At 50.0% G+C, this 22,381-nt stretch overlaps 1 protein-coding gene across 2 annotated transcripts in view; it reads right to left on the reverse strand.

The window, feature by feature from the left end:
• Positions 1-22,381, reverse strand: part of LOC146813794 (cap-specific mRNA (nucleoside-2'-O-)-methyltransferase 1-like) — a 664,820-nt gene that overhangs the window by 131,312 nt on the left and 511,127 nt on the right. For both annotated transcript variants that reach the window (XM_085610257.1, XM_085610256.1), the window contains exon 21: positions 2,765-2,812. In XM_085610257.1, the coding sequence (XP_085466383.1) occupies positions 2,765-2,812 (48 nt within the window). The remainder of the gene's footprint in view (positions 1-2,764; positions 2,813-22,381) is intronic.

Raw genomic sequence — 22,381 nt, forward strand, 5'->3', positions numbered from 1 at the left:
TTCATTGCCAGGTTTTTTCGCCGGTGCTGGTCTGGACTTCCATTTGGCCTGTGTCCTCGTGTCCCCTGTTGTTCCCTTGCCTCTTTCCGGTGGTTCTGCCTCAGTGACTTTGTTCACCATGGGCCTGACGGCTGTCTCCTTTTTCGCTGCCTCCGCACATCTTTTCGATAGCTCTGCTTTCTTCACCATGGCTATGACTTCCTTCAGGGTCGCATCTCCATTTACCCACAGCTTGTCCTGGATCGCTGAGTTTGTGGTGTGCATGACAATTTGATCTTTAATGAATTCATCGTGTAATGTACCGAATTTACACGCGACTGCCAATTTCTTCAACGCTGCTAAGTACTCGTCTATGGACTCCCCCACTGCTTGTTTCCTTTGTTGGAAGTTGTATAGGTCTATGGACGTGCACACCGCCGGCCTATAATGTTTATTCAGATCATCAATCGCATGCTGAAACACGTCGTCATCAGCCGCTTGTCGTGGGGTCGGGACTATATTCTGGAACACTCTGATATCTTCTAGGCCTAGGTTGTGAAGCAATATCCTCTTCCTTCTTTTGCTGGGAAATGCTTCTCCATTCTCGTCCTCCAGGGCCTCCAGATAGTTCATAATGTATTGCCTCCAATCTTCCCACTTCATCGAGGGATCCCCTGGTTTGGGTAAGAAGGGGATCGGTGTTGTGAGCGAGGACGTTTGAGCACACATTTCCGCTCTTCATCCAGGTGGCTCTTCCTCTCCTCTCGGACTGCCTGGTGCGCTTTGTCTGTGCAGGCGTGGGGTGCTCTGTTGTGACGCAGATCCGCCCCCTGTGCTGTGTTCTGCTTGCTCCGCCAGGGCCCCAGGCGTTCCTTCTATCTTCTTCGAATGTGGTACCAACTGACTCTGCGCTTCGACGATTGTTTTCTTGCCCTGCTGCTCTTCTCACTTGTGGGCAATATCTTTCCTGCTGTGTTTGCCCACTTCTGCGTCCTAGCGTGTGCATAGGGTGGCATGTGGTGACTATTGCCTTCCCTTCCTCGCCACGTGGGCAGAACACACTGGCTGCAGTCAGCTTGGTTGCAGCTGCTGTGTTCAGGACTGTTTCTGCGCGTGGCTGGCTGCTTATGATGGCGAGCGCCCCCTCTGCCGCGCTCTCCCTCTAGTTCCGTACCTGTTTGTAGCCGGCTGCTACACCCTGGCTGCTAGTGTGTGTTAAGCTGGTTCAATGTCCCTGGTTCCACGTGGTTCTCGTGTTTCTCCCGGTTTTCTTTTCCCCGAGTCCCGTCCTCGTCGCCAGTTGTAATGTTCAAGCCCCTTGGGGAAGGACACTATCACACAGGAGATCGCAGGTAAGAGAACTTGTATTTATTGTAGGTACACAATCTGGGAGAGTGCCGGGAGACCTCCGCTATGCTCGTGGGCTCCTCGCTCTTTTCGGCCGCACCCAAAATGGCCGCTGCGCTCTACGTCATCACGTCACGTCGTGAAGACTAGAGCGCGACGCTACACTATTGTGCAGCATCAGCAAAAACAAAAATGCCATTTGCCGTTTCAGTGTAACATCAGCAAACTGAAAAATGGAGGCGAGTACCAATTTTTTTTTATCTCTTTCCAAAATGGATATGTAAATAAAGAAGTGGAAAGTCAATAGCATGAAACTGATGTCACTAGCGTGAAATTGTTTTTTGCAAGGCGAAGAAGCCAGCATCAATTTGCTGACAGTCCCTGTGGGGGTCAATGAAGCAGGAGCAGGCAGAGGGGAGAAGGAGCAACCGGGAGTGGATGGGTAGGATAATCAACAGGGGGTAATATTATTATTATTATTATTATTATTAGGAGTTTTATATCGCGCACGGTTACCCTTGGGCATCCCAGCGCTTGCATTGGGAACCCGTCCTGGTTTTTCCCTGTGAGATAATCCATACTGGGCATCCCCAAGGTGAAAGCCAGGCATCCCGCCGCGGGGGGGCCGTTGTGGAGATTAAGCAAGCTAGTTGCCCAGAGCTGCCTAGTGTGAACTCATGCTTAGAGTAGGCACCGAAGCGAGAATTATCAAGTCCGTGGACAATTGGGCTCCAGACCCTGCCGCGTCGGGAATCGAACCCTGGTCCCGGGTCTGACCTCTGCTTCAGGGTATGCCTGCTCTAACCAGTGAGCTACACTTCTACCCACCTACACTTAAAGTAGGTGGGTAAGGAGAGGAAAGCAGTAAATGAGGGAGAGGGCAACAGGGGTACAGGTGAGAAGCACACATGGGAAGAGCAAAACAGAGTGCATGGGGGTGGGGAAGATTTGCAGGAGAGACGCGCACAAGGGAGCAAGCTGGAAAACACATGCACTCTCATGGAGTTCTTGCATAAAAAGAAAAATAAAGAAGCCAAGACAAGCCATTGAATAAGAAGCAAGCAAATGAGAGTGACAAAGTTTACCTATGGTATGCAAAAGGTGAGCATAAGCCCACAGTAAGTTTTCTGTAAGCAAACAATAGGTTTTTTGCAATCAAGACAGCTTCCACTTACATCTAAAAGCAGGAAAACGAGGAACTAACTAAAACAGTACACCAGGAGATTTGAAGACACACAACAAAAGAAAATTGAGGTGTCCTCACAATACGAGGAGTATTTTTTTCATGCAGGTCTGACACAAAACTTCAGTCATGACTGAATGTAACACAGGCATTTATTTCTTCTCTTGTCATTAAAAATGCAAGACTACATTAAGCATTGGTGAAAACATTAAGATAGTAAAGCCACATTTCTTACACCTACTTCTTACAACTTACCTTAAAAAGATCTTTTCCATTTCTTCTAATCTATACACTTCCTTCACTCTAGGAAAGAAACAAATAGCTTTAAGTGTTTATTGTAGTGCTATCTGGGTTCTAAAGAAGAGGAAGGCAAATGCTACTTACCAGTATGCATCTGTTCTTGGAATGTAGAGCTGCAGATCTACACACTGTGCATAGATCGCCATCTGGTGTTGGGCCCGGATGTTTGCAGTTGGTTTTCTTCTTGGAAAGTCTTTGGAAGTCACGAGGTATGTGACTCCTCCTTTGGATCATACTGCGCATGGGCTTCGGCTCCATCCTCAGATTGTTCGCCAGCAGGGAAATGATGGAGCGTAGTAGTAAGTAGTGAAGATGTCCATGTGTGTTGTATCTAAATAAGATAAACTGGAACAGATAAAGGTAGCCGGGGAGGCGAGTGGGCGTGTGTAGATCTGCAGCTCTACATGCCTAGAACAGATGCATACTGGTAAGTAGCATTTGCCGGCATATGAGCTGCAGATTACACATTGTGCATAGATTATATAGCAGTACTCGCTCCTAGCGGCGACCCCATTGTGTCTTCAGGGGGGGAAGGTCTTGAAGGGTTAAGGTCATCCTGCGGGACGTTGGGGACGTCTGGAATGTTATAGTCGTCCCATGGGTCTGGGGAGCCTGTGGGAGTGAGGTACCCTGTAGGTTGGTCATGGGGCCCGTCCTCTGTGTCCTCGTAGACATCATCCTCCTCCTCATCTGGAGAGGGTGTGGGGGAATGATGAGGTCGGGGAAGGCGGAGGAGAGGGAGCAGGTGGAGGAGGAGGTGGAGGAAGGGGTGAAGGTATTCTCAAAGGGGAGGTAGCAAAGTCTCTTCTCTGTGGAGGTGGAGCTGGGGAAGGCTTGTCCATAAGTCTCTTTTTTGATGCGGAGCATCAAATGTCCAGTTTTAGGGTCCTTGACCAGTTTTTTTTGTAGTGGATCGGGCCGAAATAGTTCCCCTGTGAATGGCCGATCCGTCGGCGCCGAAGGAGTCGGAGCCAAAGGTTTTTTAGCCTTGTAGTCTTTTGAACTGTGTGGCTTGGACGAGTCTGGTTGTTTCGTCGGTACCGAGATGACTTTCGGCTTCGAGGTGTGGGTGTCTAGGGCTTTAGATTTTTTTTGCTCGGCTCCGAAGACGGTGTCGGTGCCGAGGAGTCAGTCCTTGTCTTCGACGCAGAGGTCTTCGGCGTGGAGGAGGCCATTTTCTTTTTCGTGCCGGTGCGGAGGAGTGTTTCTCGGCACCGACAGCAGGCTGGCTCGAGCCCGATCCGCCAGAAGGCTTGGTGTGCTTCTTAACCGGGCCCGAAAGCGAGGTATGGAAAGCAGTGTCTTTGATCGTGCCTAGGCCCGAGGGCGAAGGTGTGACCGAAGCCTTTTTCGGTGCCGTCGAGGGTGGGGGTCGATGTCAGTACTCACGCCCCTCTGTGCCGGAGTGATGTCCTCGACATATGAGTCATTGGCTTCGGAGGCACCTCTTCGGTGTGCTGCTGTGATCTGGGACATCGATGCCTTCTTCGAAGATGTCATCGGGGATTGTTGTCGACATGTGTGCCATGGTTCTCCTCGCTCTTCAGTCCCGAATGGTTTTCTTCGACCGGAAGGATTTGCACACCAGACAGTCTCGAGCCTCGTGTTCTGGGGAGAGGCAGAGGTTGCACACCTCATGGAGATCGATGTGGGGAAACTTGGACCCACATTGAGGACACTTCTTAAATGGAGTCCTTTCCATCAGCCAGGACCGGAGCTCAGGTAGGCCAGAAGGACTCCGTCGACGATCGGAATCGTAGATTTCCACTGATGAGAGTCGCGTCGAGTGTGGAGATCGCGATCGAAACAATACCGCAGAAAGGGAAGGTTTGCGCGCCGATTAGGAGAACTTTAAACTGGTCGGAACCAGAGCGCGAAGAATACATCCGAGCCCGATGGTGGAGAAAAACAATCTGAGGATGGAGCCGAAGCCCATGCGCAGTATGATCCAAAGGAGGAGTCACATACCTCGTGACTTCCAAAGACTTTCCAAGAAGCAAAACAACTGCAAACATCCGGGCCCAACACCAGATGGCGATCTATGCACAGTGTGTAATCTGCAGCTCATATGCCTCGAACACATTGTTGTCCCATAAAAGTAGCTCTGCACGTTGGGTACACCTTTATAGAGTTACATGCTTAGAATACCACTCATGATAGGAGAGGAGGATATCTGCTTTAAATAGATTTTCGCTGCATTCGATTTTTGCATAGACAATCAACAATACATAAACACACCATTTTCAGATTGGTAACTCAATCTTTTTCATCCTTGTATTTCCTTAATGATAAAGATATTCATTTCAAAGTGAGTTCATACGTTAAAAAATGAAAGCATGAATATGCGACAATGCTGCCTAAAGTGTTGAGTGAAAAGGCTCTGCGTGCCTCTCTGTTGCTAGCAAGTACCTGTAGTGTATGGGATGTGAGTTGTGCACCTTGTATTTACCTGTAACCTTCAAGTTCGATGATAAACTACAAGAATCTAATGACTTCTTAATTACAGTTGTGTTGTCTTAGTGCATGCTTGGGTTTGTATGCTTGAGTGTACTATTGATTCTGCTATGAATAGTACATCATGAAGTTTTCATAAATCAAAGGCACCTTGTAAATCAAGTTAAAGCCACACTGCTGTGTTGAAGTTGTGCTAGCCGCTGTGCAGTGAGCAAGTCCTAGTTTTAAAACTGCATGTGCATTGTTGGAATGGCCAAAGGAGACAATAAGCTGATTATAATTCATAAATCTCCTGCTCCAATTGTGACAGAAATGGAACCATCTTTAAGCATTCAGCGAGAGCAGACGCTTTAATGAAGGGTAGTCTCAGAATGTTTCTAGGGCAATGGTTTGTAAAACCTTGACTTTTAAGAATTTGATCAAAGGTTTCTTAGCACACAAAGGGCAAAATTCTCCAAGATGCCTTTCAGATGCAACGGGCAATAGAGAAATTCTGTTCCATATTACATATTTTTTTCTGCTTTGTGTATAGACTCAAATGGAGAACTCATATCTCTACACGGTATCATTACACTCTAGAGAAGGCAGTGAATTGAGTAAGGGATTAAAAAAGGCCTTGAATTATCTCCTTAGTGTCCCAATGATGTGGATGATTGCACTCTTCTGGGTCTTAAACCACATCCACATGCAATTGGTTTGTGGAGTTCTTGAAAGAGTCAAGAGAATAAGCTACTCACCTATGGTAAGGTTGAAACGAGTAACCACAGAAGCCATGGAGCTCAGCCCTGGTACAAGATTGGTTACTGTATGGGAGAGATGTAAGACAGTGTTCTGCAAATGTATGCATGATGAACAAATTGCCACCTGGTAGACGTGGGCCACCCGAAGGCCTCTGGTGAGAGCGGAGGAAGCGGCCATAGTCCTCAGAGTGGGCACTAATGTCAGCCAGAGCGTCTTCCTTGGCAAAGGTATGGCAGACCTTTATGCAGAGCAGAACAAAAGGTGAAACTGTGCTCCCGCCTTGCCCTTCTTTGCTCATCATCTACTCTGGTTTTGTGTGTGCAGATGACACCACATGGCTGGCATACAATCTATGCAGTCTCTCCTACCTGATCGGTTGCAGAGCAGGGAAGAAAACCAAAAGAGAAATAAATGAGCTAATATGAAATGCAGACATCACTTTCTATAGGAATGAGGAATAAGTGAAAAGTACCAGTGTATCCAGGGAGAATACATACAGGGGAGGGATGCCAGACATAAAAGGACTGTAGTTCATCAACCTTACGGGACAAAGCTATAGTCACAGGCAAATAATTTTCAGAGTTATAAGTTGAACCGGGCACCCGTGCATCAGCTTGAATGGGGTAACTATGACAACTGTCAGCACATGACTCAAATTCATCTGTTGAACAATAAACGAATTGGAGGAAACTAAGAAAACAGCAGCCAGTAGCAACTTTAACAAGGAGTTCTGGTTGGGGGACGCATGAAAGTGGACAATGCAGCCAAATAACCATTTACAGTAGCCACTGTTAGACTGTCAGGGCACGGATAATGCAAATCATGGATCATCATTAAGGTGGAACTAAATGAGGTTCAGACCTTCTAACTTGCACCACTCAACAAATGTATTCTAGGAGGCAGGAAGGTATACTGGTGGCAAAGATGACGTCAACAACCTCTGGTAGAAAGCAGGACTCCAAATAGCATGGCTCAAATTTCATATGTGCAACAGTAACACATACGTTTGCAGTGGAAGACATGACGATCCTGCTGCAAAAGCAGTGATGGTCTGAGCGGAAGGGAGACGAGGCCAAATTCTCCTAGTTCAATCTCGGGCAATTGGCATAAGTTATGATTGATCCTCTAGCACCTTGTGGAGGATTTCTTTTGCAAATGTACTATCAGAGGAAATGTGTAAAGCACACTAGAGAACAGCTGAACACAAAGGCATCCCCCAAGGGAGACAGTGACAGGAAAGTTTATGACAGAAAATGAAGAACCCTTCTTGTTCTGGATAGTGCCAAAGAGGTCCAAGCATGGTATTCCTATTTGAAAAATATCACCCTTATAACTTCACAATAAATTTTCCACTCGTGGTATTCAGGGAGAGACCACTTAGGGTATCTGCTATCACGCTGTGAGACCGCACAAGGTGGATTGGTACTGGGAAAATGGCCCACCGCTGTGCCTAACTGCATAACAGTAAGCCCTTCCAACAAAGGATCCAAACCCCACACCACCACATCAGTTAATATAAGAGACAGAGGTGGTGTTGTCTAACAGAATCTGAAAAATATTCTGTTGTAGAAAGTGGCTCTGTATATACTGTTCCCAAATAGGTACAGTGTGTACAGAGTCCACAGCCCCCAGAGGTTTGGCAGAGGTTAACGTTAGATATAACCTTTCTCTCTAAAGTGGTAGCTTGGTTGAGCAGTAAGGCAGTATCAGAGGACAGTGTAAAGCATTTGTTGTACACACTCAGTCAGCAAATGGTGTCACACACTCAAGAACTGAACTCTAGGCCAATGGTTTGTATATAAAAATATATGGTTGTTTTATTTTAGAACCAACAATAGGTATCAAAATATACTTTCTCTGACTGAGATGCTTTAGTTAAATTCTTTGCAATAGGCAATTGACTTTTGAATGCAAGAGTTACAGTTTGTTGCAATAGGCAACACTATTTCAAACACAATAATCCATTGAGCTCAATGGGAATTTTAAATTATATGTAATTGATTATTTCAGGATTACTTTTCTAACTCCAGGACTGGATCCTGGATTCAGTCCTGGGGCAGTTCTTGGAAACAAGTGAGTAAATACGTTTTAGTTACTGTTGTGATTTTTAATCAATATTTTGCTATTTGAAAAGTTTTTCTAGGTCAGTGTTGGATCCTGGATCCAGCACTAGTGTACCACCTGTAAGCAGTTGAGAGACTGCGTTTGAGTTATACAGGCAATTTTTAACGAATATTTGTAAGTTTGCAAAAAGCGACAGAAAAGAAATTTCACAGAAAAACGGTCAATGGTTTCCTATGGAAGAAAATTGAGTTAGTGGCAAGTACGGTTGTAGGTACTTTTCAGGGTCAGTGCTGGGCACCAAGATCCAGCACTGGGATCTCTCCTAATAGCAGGTGAGTATTTCCGTTTTTGTTACTCGGTTGATTTTAGGTGAATATTTTAAAGTTTAGAAACTCCACACAGAAATTTCGAGTGAAACCAGCCAATGTTACCCTATGGAAGAAAATTGAGTTATCGGATTTTGGGTAAGTACTCGACTGGCAGAGTTAAGGTGCTGGGCATAGACTCAGGGGTCTCCCAAGGTCAGCTAAGTACAGTTGTTACACCCTAAGCGGCACAGGGGCAGCCGGATGCAGAGTGAGTTAGGCCCAATGTTATTCTATGGAAGGCAGGGAGGCCCTTGGTTGGTGGCTGCTGACTGGCAGGCCACACGGCTGTGGGAGCTGGGCTCCTGGTCACTTGCTCAGGGCAAATGGGAAGTAGGTAGGAGTGGAAGTTGCACTGCCAGGGCCACTCGGGCGGCTGGATGCAGGGTGCTTTTGAGCCATCGGGCGCTCAATGGATTGCAATGGAAAAGCTCAAGGACGAACAAAAGCTGCAAGCTTGGGGACGGAGATTCTTCAGGTGCGACCACCACTTCGAGAGGTAAGTTGGGTAGTTGGAGGATAGGTAGGTACCCAGGAGTTGGGCACAGGGGGCCGCAGGGGTGCCTTTTGATGTCGGGAAATCTTACCCTCTGTTGATTGCGGTTGGGGGGATCCCTGGTTCTGAGGCTGCAGGCGTCGTCAGGAGCGTCGAGGTGGGTCCTTGGGTGCCAGAGTCGGGGTCACAGTTGCCGGGGGGACGTCCTCTGGGTCTTTGTCCACTCCAGCACAGGCCAGGCTTGGCGGGTGCAGGGTTTGCGGTTCCTGGCTGGTGCCAGGGGTCAGTTACTTCCTTTGAGCAGTGCCACTGCTCGTAGGAGTCCCAGATGCTCAGAGTCACAAGGTAGCCAGGTCCTCCGGGGTTTTGAGAGGTTGCTGGCCACGGGAGATGCCAGGATTTAGCAGGAGAAGGTTCGAGGGTCGACAGGCCGGTAGGGCTAGGGCCAAAGCAGTTGGTGTCTTCCTCTTGTTAGCAGCTGCAGAGCAGGTCTTCTTTCTTCTTGATCTTCTTTGCTGTTTCGGAATTTGGAATCTAAGGAAGGAAGGTTCAGGGTGCCCCTAAATACTAAATTTAGGGGCGTTACAGGTAGGTTAAGGGCAGGGACCACTGGGTCCCTGCCATGGGGTGGGTACACCCCCTATCCTGCCACTCTCCTGTGGGTGGGGGGCAGTGGCCTAGTCCTGATTGGGCAGGGCTCTCCATCTTCAAGATGGCGAGAGCCCGGGGATGTGCTTCACCTCGCCTCCCCCACCTGAGGGGTGGGGTTGGCAGAGGCTGGCACACCCCCTGTCCTTCCTTGGGGTTTCCGGCCAGTCTTCCCGTCAGAGAGGGGGTTTAGAACCGGTAGGGGCCAGTTGCTGGGTACAGCAAGTGGCCTGGAGAAGCTCACACAGGCGGCATGCCTTTGAAGCTTCCCCTGCCCATCCTGGGGGAGGAGACCTAGCACCTCGCCCAGGATGTGCATTGTTGAAGGCCCAGGAGAGCAGATGGCTCTCTACCCAGGGGTCCAGCAACATATCTGCTGTGTGGCAGCCTAGGCAGCCCCTCAGACCAGACGTGGATTGTAGGTCAGGTTCAGGGGGCATCTCTAAGATACCCTATGTCGTATATTGTACATTAAATCCTGCACTGGCATCAGTGCGGTTTAATGTGCGGAGAAGTTTGATACCAAACTTCTCAATCTTCAGTGGAGCCATCATGGTGCTATGGAGTTCGTGTTGACGATCTCCCAGCACCATATACTCTTAAATGGCAGCACTGCACTTACAGTACCCAGGAATGGACCTGGGTACTGTAGGGGCACAGGGCTAATGCGCCTGTACCCCCAACACTGGCATAGAGCATCCAGCTAGAGGGGTGGCTGATGTATGCCAGGGCAGTGTATGTTGTGGGCATGGTACACAAGGATGTGTGCCATGTTGACTCTCTGTTTTGTTCTATACCCAGACACTCACCGTGCAAGGGCAGTGTGTTTGTGTCAGGGTACAGGGCCTCTAAGGGTGGCACAATAAGTGCTGCAGCCCTTAGGGGCCTACCCTGGTCACAAGGCCCTGGGTACCATTTACCAGGGGCTGACATGTGGTCAGGGTTTGCCAAATTGGGTTTTAGGGTTCAGCATAGTTTTTAGGGAAGGAACATAGTCCCTGGGCACCTGATTGGCAGGAGCCCAGGGCACACTCAGTCAAAGTACATTAAGCAATTCAGGAAAAAAGAGGGGGCATACCATGCAAGAAAGATGGCACTTTCTCACATCTGTGACATGAAAGGAAGGAAGGATTTTATGGCGCGACAGACCACCTGCAATGTAGGTGCTGCTCCAAACCAGAACACATGCCCTGTGCCTTGAGGGAGCATAGGTGGGCACCTCAACTCAACAAAGAGGCATTGGTAACCACAGTAAGCTGCATCTTTGGAGGCCTAAAAAGACAACCCGCCAAAGGATTGGAGGGAAACATCCACCAATGCAGATCATGGATGACCAAGTTGTAGATCTACACCTAAGGATTGAACCACACTGTTTATTCAGACATCATGGAAGGGCCTCCATGCACCATCTGGCGTGTGGTACCAACAAGATGCATGAGGGGTGGGACTTGGGACTGGTGTCTGAGCTATATACATCACAATCATATCCTGAACATCTCCAATCCTGAGGGGGAGGAAATTACGTCATACAGGTTGTATCTAGTTCCCCACCCTCAAAGGTCAACCTCCATGTGGGAACAAGATGGGACATCTGGGCACTGACGGGAAAGCCAGAGTTATGCATGAGTGTCATAATGTGCTGATGTTTTTTCACCAGATCAGGGGACCACGCCTTCGTCAGCCAGTCATCCAAAGACAGAACTACATGAATCTTGACCTCCATAGCAAGGTCACCATCACGACTAGCACCTTAAGTAAGACCCACAGAGCAACCGTCAGTCCAAATGGTAGGACTGCTAACAGTGTGTTGAGATCCCAAAGTGAACTTCAGATAATGCCTCTAGAGAAGAAGGATCCGCCAATGAGAGCAGGCATCCTGGAGATCCAACCAATCCCCCCACATTTTGGGTCAACAAGACCCGACTTGGGGATAGTGGGCCAGATGTACGAAGTGCAAAATAGCGCCTCGCAAATTGCGAGTCATTTGCAACTCGCAATTTGCGAGGCGCTATTTGACATGTGCAACAGTGTGTTTAACACGGTTTGCGATTCCCAATGGGGTCGCAAATTGGGGGGCTCAAGAATATTAATGAGCCTCTCGCAATTTGCGAGCCCATTGGGAATGACGGGCCCTCCCAGGGATGGTGGCCTGCTGGGCTCAGCAGACCATCATGTCTGGGACTGCTTTTAAATAAAGCAGCTCTTTTCTTTTAAATGCAGCCCGTTTTCCTTAAAGGAAAACGGGATGCATTTATATTTTGAGGGCAAGCAGTGGTTCTTGGGACCACTGCTTGCCCTTAAAAAATATTTTTGGAGACAGTCACAGAGGGGAAGGGGTCCCCTGGGGACCCCTTCCCATTAGTGATTTTATTACCACCCTGAAGAGGGCGGTACTTTGCGAGTGTTTTTTGCGACCGCAACGGAAGTTGCAAAACATTCATACATAGCTCCACGGTCGTAATTAGGAAGGGAACGCCCCTTCCTAACAGCGACTCGCAAAACCTATTTAGCGACTTTCAAATAATTCGCGACTCGCTAAATAGGCTTTGTATGTACAAAGCCTATTTAGCGATGTGGCACACAGTGATTTTGCATGCGCAAACGGGCCGCAAACCCGTTTGCGCATGCAAAATCACGTCGTACATCTGGTCCAGTATTCTGAACTTGCTCCAACAAACTAAATATGGAGACTGACATCCAGGACAGGTTCCCAGACCGCCATCCCAGTCCTCTTTCTTCAAAAGGCTTCCCTTCTCTGGCCCATATGATCAGCAAGGTAAGGACCTCTTCTTCCAAGATTGAGGCTTGGGCCTGACTGATGGAGGACAGAAAAGTTAGGACACTACCCTTGAGGATTAGCAGGACTACCCAGCGATCCAAAGTGATCCTTTCACAACTCGTAGAAAAACAGTATGCTCGCCTCACAATAAGCTGATGATGAGAGGGTGTGGAGTCAGTGTGATTTTGAGCAGCAGAGAGAGCAGCAAATGGTGAGGACTGGAATTGCTGCTGATGTTGGTAATAGCGCTCCTTAGATACACTCCTGCCCCATCAAAAGTTGTAAATTTGTAGATTCAGCGGTATCCGCTGATGGGACTGCTGCGCTAAGGTGTAGTCTTGAAACGTTCTAAACCATTAGTGGAACTACTTTTCTAGTAAGACCAAACTCAGCAAGAATGGTTTGCATCAGATGTTCTTGAATCATCTCAGGAAGGAGTCTGCCTTCTCGCCAAGTATTCACTGGCTGTCAAAGTGCATGTCACCCAAGAAGCCACTGGAAGCATGGCGACATGAGGACACTCATGCTATGGACTGAGCCACGATATCAGCGCAATCAAGGCTAAACAACATTTGCTTTAAGAGTCAAGAAAGTCATTGACCAGGTCAGAAAAGGGCTTTTTATGTTGTCAGGGAGGCTGATAAGTCATTTTTAGAGCTCTCAATGAGGCATGTGGCTTTAACAGTACAAAAGACTACACAGAAAGAGGCAAAGACTTTTTGTCTCAATTAACAGTTATTTCGACTGCCGATCTGGAGGGGTTGTAGGGAAGAAATTTGTGTTCAGTTTAGCAGAAGCAGCTTGGATGACCAGGCTATCTTACAAAGGGTGCTATGACAAATATTTTGGGTTACTAGGAGCAGGTCTGCATCGTCTGGGCCCGAGAAGAGTTTCTCCCAAGCAGGTCAGAAGAGTTCTAGCACTGCCTCCTTGAAGAGCAGGAGAGGTTCAACCTACAAAAGAAGCTTGAACAATCTTAGTCAAGTTTTACACTTCTCCTCAGTGGTTGGTAGAGTCAATTCCAAAGCGTCATCTGGCATTATGTACCACCAAAGGGAACAAAGATTCCTTTGAAGAGGGCAAAGGGGGTAAGGGATATCTCCTTCTGGAGAAAAATTAAGACCACTTGCATTTTGTAAATCCAATTACAGGTCAGCATTAGTATTATAAGGGGGTAGGTTATCGCCCTCCAAATCATCATGCTGTGCGAAGCTATAGGTCTTCTCCAGGTACATTTCTGGACTTTAAGGAGGTGCTCCACTAAATTACATCATCAAATCAGGTGCTAGCCGTTCTCTTGGCCACCTGGATGGTCTCAGTGACAACAAAGATTGATAGAAGTGTGGCACCCCATGGCTAGTGCATTCTTATATAGGTTCAACATTGACTTGGGAGCTATCTCTTATAACTCACTTGCCCCCACTGCTTAAGCCTCAGGCCCGGTATAGTTGTTACTTAAGTATTACCCCAATAACTCAGAAATGGTTCCTTTATATTTGCCAATATTTTTTTGAATATTTAGAGACAGCAGGGTACAGGTAAAGTCCTCAATTACCCTCCTAAAGTTTATGGGCGATATTGAGAATGAATATGGGACGTTACAACACCACATATTAAATCGCGGTAGGTAACAACGTGGTCGTTACAACGACCGCGTTGTTACCACGCGTGCCTTTACAACGTAAGTCGTTTCTACGACTTGCATTGGATGGCCCGCTGGATTTAGGAATAGTATAAATTACTAATCCTACTCCAGTTAGCGCAACAGCAGGGAATGTGTTGCCCGTTGTTGCACGGCACCTAGCGCAAGTAGTAGAAACAACTTGCGTTGTAAAGGCACACATGGTAACAACGCAGTTGTTGTAACGATCGCGTTGTTACCTACCTGCGGGGTAAGAACAGAGTTGTAAATGCTGTTTCCCATTGAGAATACGCTATATTAAAAAGAAAGAAGGGATTAAAACCCTCTGTTGACGACATACCTCTCTTTCTAGTTATGGTGCATTCTAGGGTTGAGTATATTTACTTTGATTGTTTGATTGCCATTGTCAAACAAAGGATAATGTGAGGGCTTCGCTGCTTCTATTTCAATCGCTGTTGTTGCTACAAAAGCACACAAAAAAAAATCACAGGGAGTCTCATGTTTATCCATAAACTGAAGTAAATTTTAGTAAGGTATCAAAAAGCAGTCTAAGTTTCAATGCGCCATACAACAGCTGCCTGAATGCCCTGTATTTTACTCATGACGTTTTCAGAAATCAAAGGCACAGTGCAAACCAAGCCAAAGGCACACTTTTCTGTGTCAAAGATGTGCTAGCCACTGTGCAATGAGCAAATCCTAGTTTTAAAACTGCATGTGCCTCGTTGAAAAGGCCAAAGGAGAAAATTAGTGGATTATAGTTCATACATCTCCTGCTGTGATTGTGACAGCACTTGAACCATCTTTTGGTTTAGCAACAATACAGTCAGAGGGGCTTGATATTTATGGCAAAAGGACATTACCATATCAAGAGTGTGTGTCTCGCGTGATTTGCCACCGGTGCTCCTTCCAATGTATATGGGCACCATCTTAGAGTGGTAAGAATGTAGATATTGAGTACAAGCAAATCTGCCACCTCTACAACTACATTTGAACAACCATTAACAATGTGCAGTTTCTACTATTTTTGGTTTTGCACTATAAATCATGCTTTGTTAGATACAATCTATAATTATCATTCACATTAGCATAATATACTCCAAAAGAAAAAAGCTACCTTACAGAAGTCCTAAGTTCTAATCTACAACCTTTGGTGGTAAGTACACAGCTGTCGCATTTTATTTTTTGTTTTTAAAGATTAATTCCTCATAGTCATTAAAGCAATTGGAGACTGTGCCCATTTCTTTTCAATCAATTTGGCCCCATGTCTGTTAAGTTTAACTCTGAAGGAACTACCTCTTAGATTTTCACAGTTCTTACTATCCGGTCGGGGAAGGTTGCGTCTCCAGAGTTGGGCTACCCCGTGACAACGTGGGGGAATCACAACATCAGGTACTGGATTTACTCGATAGTGTTAAGGGGTCATTTATGGTGCAGTCTCAGATGGGAAAATGTTCCTCAACAATCGGATGGTTGCGTATTTTAAGAAAGTCCAGGAGCGCAATTACTGTGCATCCGCTATTTTAGCTGGGCAGACCACATCCCAATGCTTCAGACCTTTATAGTGAGAAACTAAGGGTGCTCCTAAAATTCTGCAACTAATCCTGGATCTGTGTTGAATGATTCTCGTCCTCACTTCTTGTGTGGTTTGTCCTATATGAACAAGTTACTTACCTTCGGTAACGATGTATCTGTAAGAAACATTAGTTAGTTAGATTCCTCACCTTAGAATATCCCCAGGCGTCAGACTGGATCCGGAAGATTTTTCGTCAGCAATACCCCTTGCGCGTCGCTAGGCGTCGTCTGCGGCTCCGCGTCCGTCGTCGGCGTCGTGCGCCGGAATGACGTCATCGGAGTACTTAGACGCCGCCCTCGCGCGCTGACGTCAGTTCTTGTACATAGCCTTCCGCGCCAGGAACGCAGAGCCATGCAAAGACCGACACTGGTGCCAAAAATAAAATCTAGGGGCCTGAAAGGACAACCTTAACCCTAGATGTCAGTTCGCAGAACGGGGAGGATGGGTGGGTCGGTGAGGAATCTAACTAACTAATGTTTCTTACAGATACATCGTTACCGAAGGTAAGTAACTTGTTCATCTGAAAGAAACACGTTAGTTAGATTCCTCACCTTAGAATAGATACCCAAGCAATACCATCCCCGGTGGTGGGTCTGCGAACCAAGATCACACCAGAAAGTCCTGGAGGACAGAACGGCCAAAGAAGCCATCCCTCCGGACTTGGCTGTCAAGGCAATAATGCCTGGCAAACGTGTGTAGCGAAGCCCACGTCGCCGCCTGACAGATGTCCTGCAAAGGGACTCCCCGTCCCAAGGCAGTAGTAGCCGCCGTGGCCCGAGTAGAATGGGCGCGCAGCCCAACAGGAGGGTCCTTTTTAGCCAAGGAATAGCAAATTTTTATACACAAAACGACCCACCGAGAGATGGTCCGTTTGTGCACAGCTTTCCCCTTCTTAGCGCCCACGTACCCAACAAAAAGCTGGTCGTCCACCCGGAACTGTTTTGTGCGGTCCAGATAAAAGGAGAGCGCACGTTTTGGGTCCAGACGGTGGAGCCTCTCTTCCTCTTTGGAAGGATGCGGAGGCGGAAAGAAGGTGGGCAAGGTGACAGACTGCCCAAGGTGAAAGGGAGTCACCACTTTAGGAAGAAAGGAGGGACGAGGCCGAAGGACAACCTTGTCCGGATGAACAGATAGAAAAGGAGGCTTTGAAGATAAAGCCTGGAGCTCACTCACCCGTCTAGCCGAGGTGATGGCTACCAGAAAAGCAGTCTTAAGAGTCAGAAGACGAAGAGGACAATTGTGAAGAGGCTCGAAGGGAGCGCACATCAGGAATGTCAATACCAGATTCAAGTCCCACTGAGGCATTACAAAAGGGACAGGAGGGAACGTGTGTGTAATGCCTTTGAGAAAACGTGTAACCACAGGGGACTTGAAAAGAGAAGGCTGATCAGGAAGCCGCAAGAAGGCGGAGATGGCAGCAAGATAACCTTTCAGGGTGCCCAGGGCAGAGCCCTGCCGGGCCAGAGAAAGAAGGAAGAGGAGAACCTCAGAAAGAGGGGCGGAAAGGGGATCCACAGCCTTTGCTGTGCACCATGCCACAAATTTGTTCCACCGGCAGGCGTATACCGTCTTTGTGGAGGGACGCCTGGCTGCCAGAATGACATCACAGACTTCAGGAGGCAAGTCAAATGGCATCAACTGCCGCCGCTCAATCTCCACGCATGGAGGTGGAGGCTGGACAGGTTCGGGTGGAGGACCGTCCCCTGCTGCTGCGACAGAAGATCCTCCCGAAGGGGCAGACGTATTGGGGGATCGGTCAACATACTGAGTAGCTCGGGATACCAGTACCTTCGTGCCCAATCCGGAGCCACCAAGATGACTTGGGCCCGGTCGTGCCTGATCTTCTTCAGCACTCTGGGCAGAAGTGGTATAGGCGGAAAGGCGTACAACAGACCGCAACTCCACTCGTGACGAAAAGCGTCGCCGAGCGAGTGCCGCCTTGGAAATTCCAACGCGCAGAACTGCTGACATTGCGCGTTCTCTTCGGTGGCGAATAGATCTAACCAAGGCTCTCCCCACTGCTGAAAGAGACCTTGCGCCACTTCGGAGTTCAGACGCCATTTGTGATCCATCATGCACCGGCGGCTGAGTTCGTCTGCTCTGGCGTTCAGAGAGCCCGCCAGATGTTGAACCACTAGGGTGATGCCCTGGTGTTCCAGCCATGTCCAGAGACGCAGAGCCTCCTGACAAAGGGTCCACGACCCCACCCCGCCCTGTTTGTTGCAGTACCACATGGCGGTGGTGTTGTCCGTGAACACCTGCACGACACTTCCCCTGACAGAGGGAAGGAAGGCTTTCAGTGCAAGCCGGATCGCTCTCAGCTCCAACAAGTTGATGTGGAGACGAGACTCCGCCGGAGACCAGAGGCCTCTGATCTCCGCCTCTCCCATATGGCCACCCCATCCCAGGAGGGACGCATCCGTCACTACGACATGCTCCGGTTGGGGGAGGGAGAGGCTCTTGCCCTTGACCCACTCGCGGTCCGTGAGCCACCACTGCAACTGCTGTGCAGTGCCCTCCGAGATCAAGACATGGTCGGACAGGTTGCCGTGATGCTGGGCCCACTGAAACTTCAGGTCCCACTGCAGAGCCCGCATGCGCCGCCTGGCGTGATGCACTAGTAGGATGCAGGAGGCCATCAGCCCCAGAAGCCGCAACACTAGCCTGACCGAAACCCGGGATAGAGGCCGAAAGATGGGAATCAGGGCCTGTATATCCCGGACCCGCTGTTCCGGTGGATGGACCCGGAACCGCGCCGAATCGAGAACCGCTCCGATGAAGAGGAGCTTCTGAGAGGGACTCAGGTGTGACTTCGGCACGTTGATGGAAAACCCCAGCAAATGCAGGAGATCCGCCGTAGTCTGGAGGTGGGAGACGACAGCCTGGGGCGAGCCCGCCTTCAACAACCAGTCGTCGAGATAGGGGAAGACTGGAACCCCTGATCTGCGCAGATGAGCTGCGACCACCGCCATCACCTTCGTGAACACCCGAGGGGCACTGGTGAGGCCGAAGGGGAGCACGGTAAACTGAAAGTGCTCTGGGCCCACCGTGAACCGCAGGTAACGCCGGTGGGCCGGCAGGACGGGGATATGGAAATATGCGTCCTGCAAGTCCAACGCTACCATCCAGTCTCCGGGGTCTAGGGCAGCTAGAACCTGAGCCAACGTTAGCATCTTGAACCTGTCCTTGCGGAGGAAGGCATTGACGTTCCGGAGGTCCAAGATAGGGCGCAGGCCCCCCTTGCCCTTCTTGGGAACCAGAAAGTAGTGGGAATAACAACCACGACCTACTTCTGGACTCGGAACGCGCTCGACGGCCCCCTTGGCCAAGAGGGCCGAAACTTCCTCGCGGAGAAGATCCAAATGATCCCCCGAGATACGGTGGTGCTGCGGTGGCATGGCTGGAGGGGTCGTCTCGAAGGGGAGGGAGTAGCCCCTTCGGACGATTTGCAGCACCCACCTGTCCGATGTTATGGACCGCCAGTGGAGCAGGTGATGGCGAACTCTGCCGCCCACTGGCGTGGTATGGGCCTGAAAGCTCGGACTAGGAGGGCTTTGAGGCGGATGCTGCCGGGGTTGAAGTGGGTTGACCACGTCGGCCTCCATTTCCGCCACGGCGGAAGCCACGTCCGCGACCGCGCGCAGGTTGGTTCTGCGGCTGGTGGCTCTGCGGACGTGAGGAGGCGCCCCTTCCTTGGCCACGAAAGGGGCGAAAAGCGGAGGTGTGCGCCCGCGGAGCCGAAAGGCCCAAGGACTTGGCCGTAGCCCGGGAGTCCTTAAAGCGGTTCAGCGCACTGTCCGCCTTCTCACCAAACAGGCGAGTGCCATCAAAGGGCATGTCCATGAGGGTGTTCTGGACATCCCCGGAGAATGACGTGGACCGCATCCAGGCGTGGCGGCGGAGCGCCACTGTGGTGGAAATCGCCCGACCTAGCGAGTCCGTGGTGTCAAGCCCACATCTTATGGCGTGCCGTGCTGCATCCCTCCCATCAGCCAAAGCCTGGGTAAGGCGCGTCTGGACCTCCTCCGGACACAGGGGCAGCACGTCCTCCACCGCATCCCACAGGGAATGGGAATAACGGTCCAAGAGACAGGCGGTATTTAAGGACCGCAGGCCCAAACTAAGGGACGAGAACAGTTTCTTGCCAAACTGCTCGAGTCTCTTGGAATCCCGGTCCGGCGGAGCGGTCGGGAAGGAGGATTGGGAGGTAGAGGCCTGGATAACCAGACTCTCGGGGGTGGGGTGTTGGGACAGGAAACTGGGGTCGCCCGGAGCAGGACGGTGGCGCCTGGCAACGTTCCTATCCACAGGAGGAACTGTGGAGGGCTTGGACCAGGTGCCCTGCAGAACGTCAGTGAGGGCCTCGTTGAACGGCAGCAGAGGCTCAGTGGAGCTTGCTGAGGTCTGAAGCACCTCAGTGAGGATGTTGGTCCTCACAGCCACGGCAGGCAGCTCGAGCCCAAGGGCCTCAGCCGCCTTGCGCAGCACCACAGAAAATGCTGCACCCTCCTCCGAAGCCACGGTCGGAGGAGAAGTGAATCCAGTGTCCGGCGAGGTGTCCAGCCCACTGGCCTCCCCCAGTTCATCTGCCCAGTCCTGTGAAAGCTGTGACTGCACAGCTAAAGGGTCCTCGAACCCCTCCCAGTCGCCCCCTTCTTCCGATTCCTGATAAACAGGAGGAATGACCGGAACCGGACTGTAGAAATGGTGGGTCTCAAGCGGCGTCGGATACGGCGTCGATCGACGCCGCTGCGGCACCGGGTCCGGATGAGGGCTAAACTGGGGCAGAGTCGGCGTCACAGGCGCCGGCGGCACCGTAGGCGTGTGCGCCGGCGGCGCCGGTGACGGCGTCGGTGGTTCAGGCGTCGGCGCCGGTGGAGGAGTGACTAGGTCAACCGGCGCCGACTGGGGCCCAGGCATGGGCCCCGCGGGGACCTGCGGCGTCGAGACCGGAGTCGTCGACGGCGCCGGGGCCGGAGCCGCCGGCAGGCAAGGTCGCCCAGTCGAGTCCGCGGGGCCCGAAGGCGCGCCGGCGGGCGTCGACGGCGGGGCCAGGCTCCTCATGGCCGAGAGGAAGGCACTGACCTCCGCCGGCGTCGCGTTAGTCCCAGGGACCGGAGGGTATGGGGACGGACGCGGCGCCTGCGGCTCCGCCGGAGCCGCGGGGGTGGAACCACCCTGACCCTCGGCCGAGTCGCGCGACCGGCGAGGGGAGTCCGAAGAGCGGTGTCGCCTCTTGGACTTCTTTGAGTGCTTAGACTTACCCGACGACTTGGAGCCGGACGAGCGATGGCGTCGGCTATGGCTCCGCGAGCGATCCTTGGACCTCCTCCTGGACCGGGATCGCGCACGACGCGGAGCCGAGTGGCGAAGCTCGAGAAGCTTGCGGGACCGCTCCCGCCTAGCCTTCGAAGTCAGGGCCTGGCAGTCGTTGCAGGACTCCGCGTCGTGGTCGAGGCCTAAGCAGAAGAGGCACCGGCGGTGGTGATCGGTCACCGACATCAGTCGGTGGCAATCGTCGCAAGGCTTGAAACCAGGCATCCTACCGGCACCAGATGTCGAGACAGGGATCAAAAATGATCAAAAAGGATTTAGTCAAAAAAGACTAAAAGGGGTAGCTCTCCCGGATCTGCGCTTACTGGCGCGGAAAAAAGAAGAACTGACGTCAGCGCGCGAGGGCGGCGTCTAAGTACTCCGATGACGTCATTCCGGCGCACGACGCCGACGACGGACGCGGAGCCGCAGACGACGCCTAGCGACGCGCAAGGGGTATTGCTGACGAAAAATCTTCCGGATCCAGTCTGACGCCTGGGGATATTCTAAGGTGAGGAATCTAACTAACGTGTTTCTTTCAGATAATGTAGATTACATGGACATGTGATACAGTAAATCACCTTTCTTGAGTTGCAGTTGGAAAATGTAATTTTTTTTAATGGAGGTTCAGTTTAAGCAGACTTCTTTTAAATTAGTAGTGTAATTGCACAGACTACATATGCTGCATTTATAATGGCCAAGTAAAAGAGGAAGTGACAGTAAGGCCAAAAGGTCAAATTTCTTTAAGTTTTGAGCTGCTGTTAACAAGTACTGTTGTACATTTTTGTCGTTCTCATAAGCAAAAAGTGGTCTTGGTATATTCAAATTATAGAGTACTTTAATATCATATTTTTAATTTGGTTTGCACTGGGGCTAAATGTCACGACAAGTGAATGGAATTGTCTTGTCCTTTTCTTTCTTAGCTAGTAGCGACTCCCGTGGAGTGTACCATGCTCTATTTAGGGAATTATGGACCAACTTTTTCAGGGTACCCCCTTGCAAGCAATGTTTTTGTCAAAGTGCCGGTATTGTTGAAGCAATCGTTTTTGTGTGAGACACCACATGCTGATGTCATGTGGTCCGATAGAGACATCCCCCTTATGCATCTGTAGAGATTTTTTAAAACCCGACACCTTTCGAGGAAACATCTGACCTGGTCACAGTCAAAGCTGTTTTTCATCAAAGAAACACTAAGAGCAACTACCATGCGGTGCTGAGGAGGCAAAACAGGAGGGATGATGCCAACAGTTGGTGTTTTATATGTCCCAATTTAATCACATCCTGGAAAGGCGGGGTCACATCAGAGCTTTGTGGCACCACTTTACAACACTGAAGAGCTAATTTTGTGAAAAAACGTTTCCTGATTCAGCTTGGCACTTGGAGTATATTACTGAAGTGGAAAATCAGACAAAATAAACATCCATCTGACGCAGTAGATAAAGCAACAACCAATAGATCTTAGATGAGAACAGATGCAACTCTTTACTTTGAGACAAG

Source organism: Triturus cristatus, chromosome 6 (assembly GCF_964204655.1).
Source record: "Triturus cristatus chromosome 6, aTriCri1.1, whole genome shotgun sequence".
Classification (NCBI taxonomy): Eukaryota; Metazoa; Chordata; class Amphibia; order Caudata; family Salamandridae; genus Triturus; species Triturus cristatus.